Source organism: Vidua macroura, chromosome 15, assembly GCF_024509145.1.
Source record: "Vidua macroura isolate BioBank_ID:100142 chromosome 15, ASM2450914v1, whole genome shotgun sequence".
In the NCBI taxonomy this organism is placed as follows: domain Eukaryota; kingdom Metazoa; phylum Chordata; class Aves; order Passeriformes; family Viduidae; genus Vidua; species Vidua macroura.
This window is the reverse complement of record NC_071585.1, coordinates 12,254,528-12,267,197: the sequence shown is the minus strand read 5'-3', so window position 1 is coordinate 12,267,197 and position 12,670 is coordinate 12,254,528. Positions and strand designations below refer to the sequence as shown.

General features: G+C 58.1%; 1 protein-coding gene across 1 annotated transcript; it reads left to right on the top strand.

The window, feature by feature from the left end:
* Positions 1-2,474: 2,474 nt before the first annotated feature.
* LOC128815028 (zinc-binding protein A33-like) lies at positions 2,475-8,372 on the top strand. Its single transcript, XM_053991411.1, has 7 exons — positions 2,475-2,625; positions 3,131-3,405; positions 3,989-4,084; positions 5,707-5,940; positions 6,316-6,335; positions 7,075-7,190; positions 7,288-8,372. The coding sequence occupies exons 2-7, from the start codon at positions 3,133-3,135 to the stop codon at positions 7,830-7,832; spliced, it is 1,284 nt and encodes a 427-aa protein (XP_053847386.1). The 5' UTR covers positions 2,475-2,625; positions 3,131-3,132; the 3' UTR covers positions 7,833-8,372.
* Positions 8,373-12,670: the final 4,298 nt, after the last annotated feature.

Sequence of the window (12,670 nt, the reverse complement as noted above, 5' to 3'; positions counted from 1 at the left end):
CCTGCAAAGATGGAAATAAGCAATTTTGCATTATTGTGAGTGACAGGTTCTGTTGGCAGCAAGGGGAGTTATATGGGAAAGCCTTTACATCAGGGGTCCAGGACTGCGCTGGGTGCTGAAGGATGTCCTGCAGCAGTTGAACCCAAGCTGGCAGCTCCACACCCTGGTGCAGAGCATCTCTTCCAAGAGAGCAGCCTCCCATAGCCCCAGTCCTGGGCAGGGTATGTGCTGGCACTGCCCAGCCTGGTGCCATGCCAGGGGAATGCTCCTGCTGTTCACACTGCACAGAGGGACCAGGACTAGGCTGCAGCTGGGGCTGAAAGGGGAACTAATGGAGAAGTTCAATATCAGCTGAGCTATCCCAAATTCTGCTGTTTCAGGGTGAAGCTTCAGTTATCCAGCTACAGCCTCTCCAAACAATGGGCCTACAGGTGTCCCTGGGACGCTGTCAGCTCCTGGGCTCCATAACAGGGAGAGATGAGCTCTGACCACAGCACAGATCCTGATCCACAGGGACACCTCCCAGCACAGTTGGCTTGGGCTGCTGGGGGAGCATAGCCTTCCACAGCACAGTCCAGATCTCTGCTAAAAAGCAATTATTGATGCTTTTACCTCTCTGCAGAGCCTCACAAATAAAGGATCATGGTGCTGCAACAGGTGAGGGAGCAGCATCCTGGTTCACTCCAGGCTGTGTGTCCTGTGCTGGAGTCTTGTCTGTGTGTCTGTGCATAGTTTATTATGTCTCCTGGAGGAATGGTGGCAAAGCCAGGATGCTGGAAGAACAGTGGCAAAAGCCAGGAGGACACAGATGACAAAGCCATTTCCCTCTCAAAAGGATGCACCTAAGCAGATGATTCAGGTCCCATCCAAAATCCACGAGTTCAAAGCCAGCTGTTTCTCAGGATTGCTGGCACGTGGCAGGAGGGTGGGAGGCAACATCAGCTGCAGTCCCACGGCAATGGGCTGGCACTGGCATTGCTCCCGTTCGGCCCTGGCATGTTCACAGGGTGAGAGCCAGCCTAGTGGAAGCACAGAGATCTAAATGTGGGGACTGAGGTTTTGCTGCATGAAGTCACAGCTGAGAGGAGATGTTCAGGCATCCCTGGATCCCAGTGTCATTATCCTAGCGACGTTCCCAGGGGCACTCTTCTGTGTCGTGCAGTAGAAAGGATAAGAGGGCAGCAATGGGAGCAGGTTCAGTCTGCTGGAAATAAGCCCTGCCCAATGTGTTCTTCTCCCTCAGTGCCCAGTGAGCAGTGGGGACTGAGCATCCCTGTCCCAGAGCCACCACGGGTACTGGAGCAGGAGGGTGCAGCCAACACCCACCTTGCTCAGAGAGCTGGAGCAGTCCTGAGCCCCCACAATAACTGTGTGGGAGCTGCCAGCCCATTTGGCCACGGCCTGACCTTTTTGGTGTCCATGGATGTCACTTGTTTGGCCAACCAGAGGCCAAGGGGTGTACCTCACTTGCCCATGGCCAACATCCCCCAGGACTGATTGCTCCTCTTGCCTGCAGTGATGTTCCAAGTCCAAACATCAGCATGGGGCTGTGGCTGAGCGTCTCAGCCCGAGGGGCTGCTGGGGACAAGGCAGAGGCCAATGCTGCAGGCAGGGCTGCTGTGGCCACATGCCAGTGACCAAGCACCCACAGTGTGAGAGAAAGCCTGGGAAAATCCCACAGACAAGCAAATGAAGATGGGCAGAAATACTTCCTGCACTAATTGCGCTGCTGTAATGAGCAAACAGAGCACCAGGAGGAGGAGGGCAGTAGCTGGACAGTGCCTGGCACATCACCCTCTTGGGGGTATGCTCTGGTTCTAATGGTGGTTAGGAAGGAGATAGGTGGTCTGTGCAGCTCTTGTGAGTCCCTGTGTCCCCTCTCCTTTCCGTTTTATTTGCTTTTACTTCCAGTATTGAAAGTTCTTGTGATTTTTCTCACATGTCCACCAGTGTCTGCCACTTCCCACAACATCACAGGGTTCATCATCAGGCGACCACACAAGGATGAAAACCCTTCCTTCTTCCACTAACAAGCCCGCAGCCCTCGTGATTTCTGAGGTGACCCCAAAGCCTTGGCCAGAGCTGTGTCCTGAAGGCACCGTGAGCAGGGGAGAGGGAGGCTTTGGCCTGGAGCTCATTTCGGTGCTCTTTACTGAACGCAGCAGTGGAGCTGTGCAGCGCAGGGCGGTGCAGGGGCCGTGCAGGACAGTGCAAGGCCAGTGCAGGGGAGGTGCAGGGGCAGTAACGGGGCGGCGGCATACGGGCAGCAAAGGGACAGTGCAGGGACAGTGCAGGGACAGTCCAGTCCAGTCCAGTCCAGTCCAATCCAGTCCAGCCCAGCCTCGCACGCGCCTTCCCGCGGGCGGCGCGTGCAGCCCCCGCACCTGGCCCGGCGCGCTCGCACGTGACCACATCACATGGCGGGACCCTGCCCCGCCCCCTCCGCGGATCTCACCCAATGAGCTGGAGGGCGTGTGGCGAGTGCGCATCGTGATTGGTCAGGGCGGGCGTCACTCCGCGGAGGGGCGTGGCGTGGCCGCGGCCCCGAGTTCGGGGTGTCGGAGGTGAGAGAGCAACGGGACGGGACTGGACAGAGCTGGACTGGACTCGAGTGAACTAGACTAGGTTAGACCGGACCGGACCGGACCGAACTAAACTAAACTAAACTCAACTACCTTACTCTAAGCCGTTTCAGCACGGTGGGGTCCCTGGGATGGCGGGAGGCCGGGCTGCGCCCAGGGGAGCGGGCGGTGCGCGCCGCGGGACTCGAGCCGGAGGGGTACCGCACACGGCAGCGGCCCGGGAGCCCCTCGGGATGCGGGTGGGTGCTGGCAGCCCTCGGGCCGGGTGACCGCTGCGCTGGGGCCCGGTGGGGACACAAGGCCGGGCCCTGTCAGAGCTCTGAGTTTTGGTGAAGTGACCGGAAATTGAAAGTTGTTACTCCAAAGGGAGTGACCTTTGGCCAGGGCTGTTCTGTAATTCGGGGCTTTCCAGCCCTGCACACACCCCGTGTAGCAGCTGGACAGGCCCTGTGCCTGCCCCAGACCGGCAGAAGTTCGGCCCTCCAGAGGAATGGGGATTCGCGTGTGGCGGTGGCAGGAAGCTCAGGGTGGGACCTGTGTGTCCGCAGGGATGGCCGGCAGGAGCCGGGACCGGAGCCTGCGGGAGGAGCTGACCTGTGCCATCTGCTTCGAGCTGTTCAGCGAGCCCGTCATGCTGGACTGCATGCACCACTTCTGCAAGGGCTGCATCCAGGAGTACTGGGACAGCTGCGCCCACGTCCCCTCCTGCCCGCAGTGCCGCCGCAAGTTCCCCAGCCGCGCTTTCCGCACGCACTACCTGCTCTCGGGGCTGGTGGAGAAGGTGCGGCGCTGCGGCTCCGAGGAGCACCAGCAGAAGATGCAGGTGAGTGGCTTCTGCCAGGCTGGGGAGAAGGGGACAGGTGCCACATGAGCCCGGTGCAGCCACCGCTCCTTCTCCCTCAGGCAGTTCCCCCCGTCTGAAGCCTTATCTCACCCAAGTGCACTGACATTTGTGTCTCTTTCCCCTCCCTATTTCCTTACAGCCGTCTGTCTTTTGAACACTTTTCTTTTGCATTTGTTTCCCTAACTGCTGTGTCTGATTCCAACCACAGCTTTGTCATTTTTCGTTTAAGAACATGGCTCCCAAGTGAGAGGGGGACGTGAGGGCTGCTTGTGCCAGGTGCTCTGCTTTAGGGGACAGTCCCTTCACAACATGCAGCATTTAAAGCTTGTGCAAACAGATATCCCAGGCTGGAGCTCCCAGTCTTAAAAATCAATTGGATTAATCACATGCACAGATGCTTAATTCTCAAGGCTGTGCATCAGGTGCTTGCTTCTCCTTACAGCCTTTATATGAGATCCTGTTGTATTCTCCTTCTGATGCTGACCGTAGGATTTGGGACTGCTCCTGAATCAGAGCAGAGTGCTGAAACGGCCTCCTTACCTTCTTTTCCTTGTTCCTGCAGAAGCACCTGGAAGATGCTTTGCAAGCTCGTCAGAAGGAGATGGAGAACTTGCTGCAGAGGAAGCGTGTGGTGCAGGAGGACATCTGCAGCCTGACGGTAGCACCCTGTGGGAGCTGCTCTTCAGGCAGCTTCTGGGGCAGTGTTCACAGAGGATGTGTGTGTCTTCAGCTGAGGTCTAGCTCAGCTTCCTGTAAAAATCTAGATGAGTAACAGTGGGGATCTACACAAACTCCCTTGCATGTAGGCCCAAGCTCATCACTGCTGGATATTCAGCAGAGGTTCTGGGAGGAGCATCAGCACTCATTAATGCAATGTTTACAAAGTGCATTGGTGCAGCAAAGCTGAGACGTGGTGAGTGGTGAGAGCTGTGGGCAGCCTGCTCTGGCCCTGCAGTGCTGCCTCTTTGGGAGAGCATTTAACTCTTGGCAGCTCTAAAGTCCTCTCATGTTAGAAGGGATGGCAGCAAAGCTGAAGGAACAACCTTGCCACTGGCAAGGTTGGCACTGCAAGAGTGGTGGCCTTGTCACAAGGACAGTGTTGGGATTCACTGCAAAGCTCTGAGGTGAATGAGGAGCCTGAGTGCTCTCCATGGTTTTGATAGTACAAGCCCATGGAGGCTCTTGGTACAGATCTGTGAAGTGAGAACAACCACAGGCTGACTGTGCTGCTTTCTTGAGTGGCATAAAAGCATTAAAACCGAGGAAGGGGAGTTAAAGGAAAATGGAAGTAGTTCAAAGATGAGATAAAACCGAGAGAGGAAAAACCCCTGTCTTCTGACTGGAGCCTCTGACCCCCCAGCCTGCTCCATTTCAAACCTCTGTCCTCTTGCCAGATGTGGAATAGACCTCTGAGATTAATGAAGAAGTATTAGCAAATAAGCACGTGTTTTCCTGTTGCTGTGCAAGAGCCAAGAGGTGTCTCAAGAGTAAAGGAGCAAATCGCTGATGTGAACACAGAGGCCCTGCACCTCCTCTGTGGTTCTGGTGTGTCAGCACAAACACCTGCTGGAGCAAGAGGAGGCTGGTGAAGCTTCAGATCTCTGAGGGAGATGGGTTTCCTGTCAGGAGAAAGGGATGTGCACTTCAGGAAGCACTCCACGAGAAAGTAATGAGGGCTAAGGTTGCACTTGGAGATTAAAAGCTTAAAGATTTAAGGAAAACAAAAAGTCATTGGCTGTCTCTTGTAAACAGGCAGGAATGCACTGAGAACACAGCAAGGTTGGCTGGCAAGTAAACAACTGGAAAAAAGTGACCTCTGGATAGAGCTGAATGGGATTTTATCAGCCTTAATGACAGAGATTAGTTTGTGCAGCTTGCCCGTCAGGCAGTTCTGCTCAGGGCCTGGAATGATGTGAAATAAATGCAAGCTAACCTGAACAGCTGAGTCTACAGCTCCACAAAATTTAAAGAGCTCCAGTCTTGCCCACAGGCAAATTCCTGCTGGTGTGTGGGAGAGGCTGTGGCTGTGTGTGGGGATTTCTAGTTACAGTGACCAGGCCTTTGGTGGAGCTGGCTTTTTGGGTTTGTTGTTTTTTCCCTTTTAGCTCTGCAGCCTTGAAGGTTGTCCTTGTGTCCTGTTCTCCATCCAAAAAGTAATTGCTATGTCTAAACCTCAAATTTCCAGGGCTCTGTAAGCAGAGTAACAGGCACAGCCATCCTGTGCACCTACTTGTGTGTTCTAGCTGTTAGACTCACCTTCTGCCTCTTCCCTCTGCTCAGAAAGTGTCTCGGGAGCTGAACTTCAAGATTCGGGCTGAGTTTGCTCGCCTTCATCAGATCCTGGAGGAAGAGGAGAGAGCTGTGCTGGCAGAGCTGGGTGAGAAGGAGGAGCAGTCACTGGCCCAGCTGCACAGGCACGTTGGCCAGCTGGAAGAGGGGATGGCAGTGCTGCAGAGGGACATCGAGCACATCAAGCAGACCCTGAGCAAGATGGAAGATGTGTCACTGCTGGAGGTGAGATGCTTTGCTGACTCTGGCAGGAGGCTGAGAGATATTTCAGGATCTCAGACTGGGATGGGGAGTCTTAAATGAGAGCACCAGGCTGTACCCCAAAGTCGTTCTCCCTGCCATCCCTCTGGATTATCTACCTAATCCCTTGGAGTCTGGAGACTTCAGCCACAAGGGATACAGTGACATCAGATGTAGTGGGTCCTGGGAGCCTTCCTCATTCTCCATCCAAGTGCCCAAGCAGTTTTCCCCAGGCTGCAGTTCCTGCTAGCTTGGTTTCCTCTCTCTGTGCTGTGTGGCAGCAGGAAGCAGGACAAGGAACTTATTTGTGCAGCTGCATGAATTAGAGTGACTGCTAATTCTCTCTGCTTCTCACTGCAGGTGGAGAGCCTGGATATCAGGTACGTGTCTGGCATGAAAGAAGCTGATTCACTTTTCAGGAGCTTATCTTAGTCCCTGGCTGGGACCACATGGGAGACGCACTTTATCTCAAGTTTTAAAAGCATCACAAATGGCTCAGGAAGTTGATGGTGCTGTGCAAGGTGGAGGCTGGTCCCCAGCATACACTGGATGCTCTTCCCAGGGAGCATCCCATGTGTTGGCATGGCTGGAAGAGTGGGTAGAGGAGACAGTGGATTGGAATGGGTGCAAGAGCCATGCGTGCTGCAAGAGGGAACAGACTTTGGGTGCTTCTAGCCCCTCCTCAGCTTCTTACAACTCATGAGGCTGCAGAAGTGACCCTGAGGTGCAGGTTTGTCTGAGGCTGGGAGTAGTTGAGGGCCAGAACTGCCATAGGGATGTGTGTCCCTGTCCCCTCCCTCCCTGGGATGCAGCCTGACTCCACAGGCCCGGCCTGTTCAGCCGTGCAGGAATCCTGTTGGGTGTGCTGGGTGTGGGTTTGCCAGGAGTCACTGCTCCACAAGCAGTGCTGCTGCCTCTGTCTTAGCCACCTCTGCCCTGAGCCACTCACTGCACTGGGGGCAGAGCTGCATCAGGCAGAGCAAGCAGAGACATTTGTGTCCTGTCTTTACCAAATCTGCCACATGCAGCACTGTCCTGCAGCCCTGCCCGTGCTTTTCCTGCCTGCACTGGCAGTGGCTCAGCAGAGGGATTGACCCTGCCTGCCTCTCTCCACCCCAGGCCCTCGGTGCATGTTGAGACCCAGCCTGCCCTGGACCTGCAGCACTACAGGGACAGCCACGGTGGTCCCTTGCAGTACATCTTCTGGAGGCAGATGCTGCGCTCCATCTGCCCTGGTGAGCGCATCGCTGTGAGGGGTGGGTGTGGTGGGCCAGGGATGCTCTGCAGAGGGAGGGTACAGCTGCTAAAATGTCATGCTTAATGTCTCCACAGCTCCTGCCCCACTCACCTTTGACCCTGAGTCAGCCCACCCCAACCTGGTCCTCTCCAGGGACCTGACAGCAGTGACAGAGAGGAATCAAGCCCAGCCTGTCCCCATCAGCCCTCGGCGCTTCCGTCAGTGCGTCAACGTCCTGGGCTCGCAGGCCTTTGACAGCGGCCGGCACTACTGGGAGGTCTGGGTGGGCAGCAAAACCAAGTGGGACCTGGGGGTGGCTGCTGAGGCTGTGGACCGGGCAGCCAAGGTCAAGCTGTGCCCAGAGAATGGCTACTGGACGCTGCGCCTGCGGAACAGGACAGAGTACTGGGCCACTGCCAGCCCCTGGGTGCGCCTGACTCCCCGCCAGCCCCCACGGAAAGTGGGCGTCTTCCTGGACTGCCAGGAGGGCACCGTCGCCTTCTTTGATGCTGGGGACATGTCCCACCTCTTCACCTTCCACCAGGTCTCTGCAGAGAGATACTGCCCCTTCTTCAGCACCTGCTTCAGTGATGGGAGGGACAACGTGGAGCCCATGCGCCTCTGTCACCTGGCCCTGTGAGGGACGAGGGTGTGCTGGGGACACCGGCCTGGCTCCTGCCCGGGGCTGCACTGGGGGCCAGTTCTGTACACACAAGCCTGAGGGGTGTTGGAGGAGCTGTTTTGGTTTCAGTTTTGGGAGGAAGGAGGGGATGAGTCTCTTCCCGGGTCCTGTCTGCCCTCCCTTCCCTGTGCCATGGCTGTGGTTGCCACAATGCATTCACAGGGGTTCCTGGCACCCCTAGAAGAACAACCTGCCTTTCCTGAGCACGGCACAGTGCAATAACAGCAGCCACGGGGCTGCGGGGGAGCGGGCTGTGACTTGCTGGCACCTCCTGCCTCTCTGTGCTCCCGCCCATAAGCTCCGTGGGGGAGGGCAGCGGTCCCGGGGCACCATCGGGTGCCTCTCAACCCCACATCCCGACCATGGCATCCATCCTCTGCTGGAGGAGCTTCCCGGGGCTGGGCTCCGGGCCGGCAGCAGAGGGAGCCCGGTGCGCAGCCCAGGGGCTGCAGCGCGGCTCCGTCTCCTCGGTCGCTATTAAAGCTCATTAGAAAGCCACTGGTGCCTGCTGGGCTTGCTCGGGGCTTGTGTGCTGGGGGGATCGGCTGCTCTGGGGTGTGGCACAGCCTGGGGGCACCGAGCAGCCCCCCAGAGCCCTGCTCCAGCCCTGGCTCTTCTGTGCCTGCAGCACAGGAGGCTCAAAAGAGCCGCTGCTCCCGTATGGTTCCTTGGAGCACTCCCTGCACATCTTGCAGTGGCTTTTCACCGTTTGCTGTTTGAGAACAAGGGAGAGAGCCTCTGACCTAGCCCTGATCTTGGGCTACCACGTTTTAAGATTTGGCCGTGTCTGACTGGCTGGGTCTTAAGGATCCGAACATGCGAAAAAGGCCGAGTCCCAGTTCTTTCCAAATTCAGCAAGAATGTGGCTCTTTTCCTGTCAGCCCCCTGTGGCCCTGCTGGCAGTGCTGCACCTGCAGGAGGGCAGGCAGGGTCCCTGGGGGAGCAAGTCAAGGGGGTTTGGCCACTGTGGTTTGTGACCAGGAGGTGCTGGAAGTGTCTCTGCCTCACAAGTCAGCAGAGGTGCTGGGATGGCTCCAAGCCTGGTGGGTGGGAGGGAGGGTGGGTGGGCAGTGCCTGGGGTGGGTGGAAATGTCATGTTTTTCCCACTCAAATCCATTCTAAGCTCAAAGCAGAGGCCAAAGGTCCCCAGTACTGCATAGTCCCCAGTGCTGGCTGGAGCCAGACACCTCCAGCAGAGGCTCAGCATTCTGTGGCATGGGAAGGGCCAGGTGTGAGGCTTTCCAACTCCCACAAATGGGCACAGGGACACTTACCAAAGCAAGGCCTTCACTGGCCATCTGCCTGCCCAGTGGGGATGGCAGAGGGGCCCTGTTCCCCCGTGGTGCCACAAGGGCCGTTGCCTCTCCTGCACACCTCTGCTGCAGTGTGCCAGGACTGGGGGTGCCTAATGCCTGTGCCAGGGCAGCAGAGGAAGCCAGAGGCAAGGATGTCCTGTGCAGGGTTCAGGCAGATGTGTCCTGTGCAGGAGCACTGAGCACAGGCCAGGGCTGCTCCCACTGCCTGGGAAGCCTCTGCTCTGTGCAGCCTTGCTCAGGGGTTGGGTGTGGAGGGGATGCTGGGGGTTTGTGCTCCCTCCTGGCCTTGGTCTAGCCTTTAGCCAGTGAGTGCTGAGCCCATAAGCTGGACTCGGCCTCCTCTCCCAGCTCTCATCCCCTCCTCTGGTTGCAGCCTCAGCTGCAATAAGAGTGGAGAAGAGCTGTTGGCTTGGAAATGGTGCTGCGAGCAGGGCTGTGTTACTCCCTGCAAGGGAGCCTCTGGGAAGGCGAGGCTGGCTTGATCACAGCAGGGAGTTACACTGGGGAAAGCTGAAACCCATCAGCTCCCCAGCGTGCCCCAAACTGCAGCCAGGTCCGGCTGGGCAGCAGCAGGCAGCGTCCCCGAGGTGTGACGGGACGCGGATCTGCCGGGCAGCGGCAGGGTGAGCACAGCCAGGCTTTGCTGTCTGCCAGCTCCCGCTGCCCAGCGCTGCCGTGTGCCCTGTGCCACATGGGCCAGCGTGATGGCACAGGCTGCCAGTGTGTGCCACTGCCACTGCTGCCACCTTCCACACCCTCCCCGTGCCTAAGGCCGAGCTGGAGAGCAGCCAAACCTGCTTGTCCCGAGCATGTCCTTTTTTCTCCTACCGGGCTGTGCGTGGTGACTGTGGCACGCTGCTACCAGGCAGAGCCACATTTTGGGGTATAATGTCCTCACCTGGCCCTGCTGGTGAGACAGGGCTGGGGAGGCAGAGCAGCTCCTACATACAGGGAAAATGCTGCTCTGGGCTGCCATGCATGCAGTGTTAGCCCAGTGAGGATATGCAGTCTAGATGCTGCCTGAAAAACACATTTCTCTGACAAACCAGAGCACCGTGGAGCAGGAGCCATAGGCATTAATGCAGTGACTACATGAGCTTGGCCTGGGTTCAGGCAGAAGGGGATGGAGATGGGAGAGTGGACATGATGGGGTTAAAGCACCTCTCACCCCAGCATCCAGACTCTGCACCTGCCAGGACCAGCTCTCACCATCTTCTCCCAGGTCCAGGCTGTATTCTTCTTGTGGGTTACCTCATTGCTTTGTTCCTGGGTGTTCCAAGAGCTACCCCAGTGTCCCTTTCCCCTAATTAGGCTAGGGCTGGGCAGCGTCCAGCAGCTCCTGCCTTGGCAGCCTTCTGTGATCTGTGTATGTCTTTATCCAGTGCTTTGGGGAAGCCTTTGCTTCCTCGGGTCCCCCCCACGTGCTGGAATGGGGACAAGATTTTAAAACCAGATCCTTTTGTTTCCCAGGGCCGCAACAATGGAAAGGTCCCATCGGTCCCACAGTCGCCCTGCGTTTGTGATGGAAAATTCCCCGCCGTGGCGGGGCGAGCCCTCCCTGGTGTCCTGCCATTACTGCCATTAGATAGCAGCATGGACGGGCCGGTCCCGGCCACCGCCGCCTGCACCGTGCCACGTTCGGACTGCGGCGGGTGGAGGATGCCAAAATCCCTTGACTTTTGGGGTGCCAGAAGATGCCTGTCCCTTCAACCCCGGCTCAGACCCTTTGTTTCTCTCGCACTCAGATTCTCCAGGCACTCTGCACTTCGGCCAGCAGCTCAGTGGTGCCATGTGATTCATTCCCCTATCACTGTCCACCCCTCAGCACCTCACCGCTCCCCTCTCAAGGGCACTGACCCCGATGCTGTCCCCAGCCTGGGGGCACTGCGTGGCTGCACCGTCTCTGATCGCAGCCCCCGTCACCGGGGAGGGGTCTGTTCCCGTAACTTCAGCTCTTCACTCCTTAGTGCTGGGCAGTGCCACCCCTCTGTGACATTCCAGCTCTCCCTTATCATGGCAAGTTTTGGAAGTCTCTCTTCAAACTTGCAGGGGCTTGGACACCCACCTGGGGTAAAGGGACATGGCCACTTTCTGCTCTGCTGAGATGCAGGAGGGAGGTGATCCAAGATGAGTGTGCTGAAGCGTGATGGAGTTGGCACTCTCTGGGTTTAAAACTCACTAATCGGGTAAAATAAATTCTGTGACTTAGAGTCCCTCTGAGGATTCCAGGAGAGGGACAGGGTGATTTCTTCTCTGGGTTTGGCAACGTGAGCAGTTGAGTGCACCAGAAGTTTTCCTGCCTTTTTGAAGCCATGAGCACATGGCTTTCATTCAGGCTCTTTCTTCACTGCCTACAAGTGAGCCTAATTAATAATCCTCTGGGGCACAGCGCGGGGCCGTGTTAATTTATCCGTTCAGCGCTCGTTGGGTGCACAGGCAGCTGGCCAGGGCTGTGCACCGCGCTCCCAGAGCTCTGCCATCGCCCATCGCCTCCGTCTGTGCCGCATTCGCAGCCAGTTCGCTCCGAGCCAGAGCCGCTGTCGCTGGCAGCGGCAGCGCTGTGGGGGCAGCGCCGCTGGCACCAGCGGGGCGGCACCGCTCGTTTGGTGTGTACCTGCCAGAGAACCGTGCGGGTGCCGCCCCGAGCGGTGCCGAGGGACAACGTGGCTGTTCCACGCTGCTGGCACTGTGCACGCATGGACGGGGCGAGTGGGGGACCCTACTGCAGCCCCGCTGAATAAGGGTGCAAGTGCGAGCACACCCAAGTGCGTGCGTGTCTCTGTGTGCCCCAGGGAGTGCGGGAGGAGGGAGGTTCAAGGGGTGTGTGCAGGACTGCGTGCCTGGGTGTGTGCCTACAGGTGTGAGGTGTGGAGCTGAGGGGGTGCACAGGCATGAAGGGGTGTGTGCAGGCAGGTGTGTTCCATCGCATGAGGTGCGTGTGTGCTGTTGCTGAGAGCGTGTTTGTGTGCATTCCCTCTGCTCCGAGAGGCCGGGATGTGCACCCAGGCACAGACAAGAAACAGGCGATGTACGGGCAGTCTCTCATAAGTGCAGGGGTGCACACAGGTGTAAAAATACACGCAGGTGTGGGGGTGCTCATGTGCCCATGGGTCAGGGATGATGCAGAGCCACGCACATGGGTGGGGAATACACTTGCCCCCCTGATGCAGGGGATGCAGACCCACACACACAGGTGGAGACACCCAGGTGCGAAGGGATGCGCGCACCCTCGCTGGTGCGGGGAGCGCGGATTCCCCGTCGGTGCCCGGAGCTGCAGGTGCGCTCCCCCCCAGCCCCCTCTGCCTCCCCGCCCGCCCCTCCCCGTCCCGCCCCGCCCGCCCGGCGCCCCGAGGCTCGGCGGAGGGCGGCGGGCGGCCCGGGCGGGCGGAGGAAAAGGAAGCGGCCCCGGTGCTCCCCGCCCGCCGCCGCCGCGCGTCGCCGCAGCTGGGGCGCGGCGGGAGCAGAGCTCGGGCGCGGGGC

What these genes read in the sequence shown, in the direction of transcription:
- LOC128815028 (XM_053991411.1), top strand. Translation starts at nt 3,133, where the DNA reads ATGGCCGGCAGGAGCCGGGACCGGAGCCTGCGGGAGGAGCTGACCTGT. An exon ending in AGCACCAGCAGAAGATGCAG is followed by an intron (nt 3,406 to 3,988) that starts GTGAGTGGCTTC and finishes TTGTTCCTGCAG; the next exon opens with AAGCACCTGGAAGATGCTTT. An exon ending in GTGGAGAGCCTGGATATCAG is followed by an intron (nt 6,336 to 7,074) that starts GTACGTGTCTGG and finishes TCTCCACCCCAG; the next exon opens with GCCCTCGGTGCATGTTGAGA.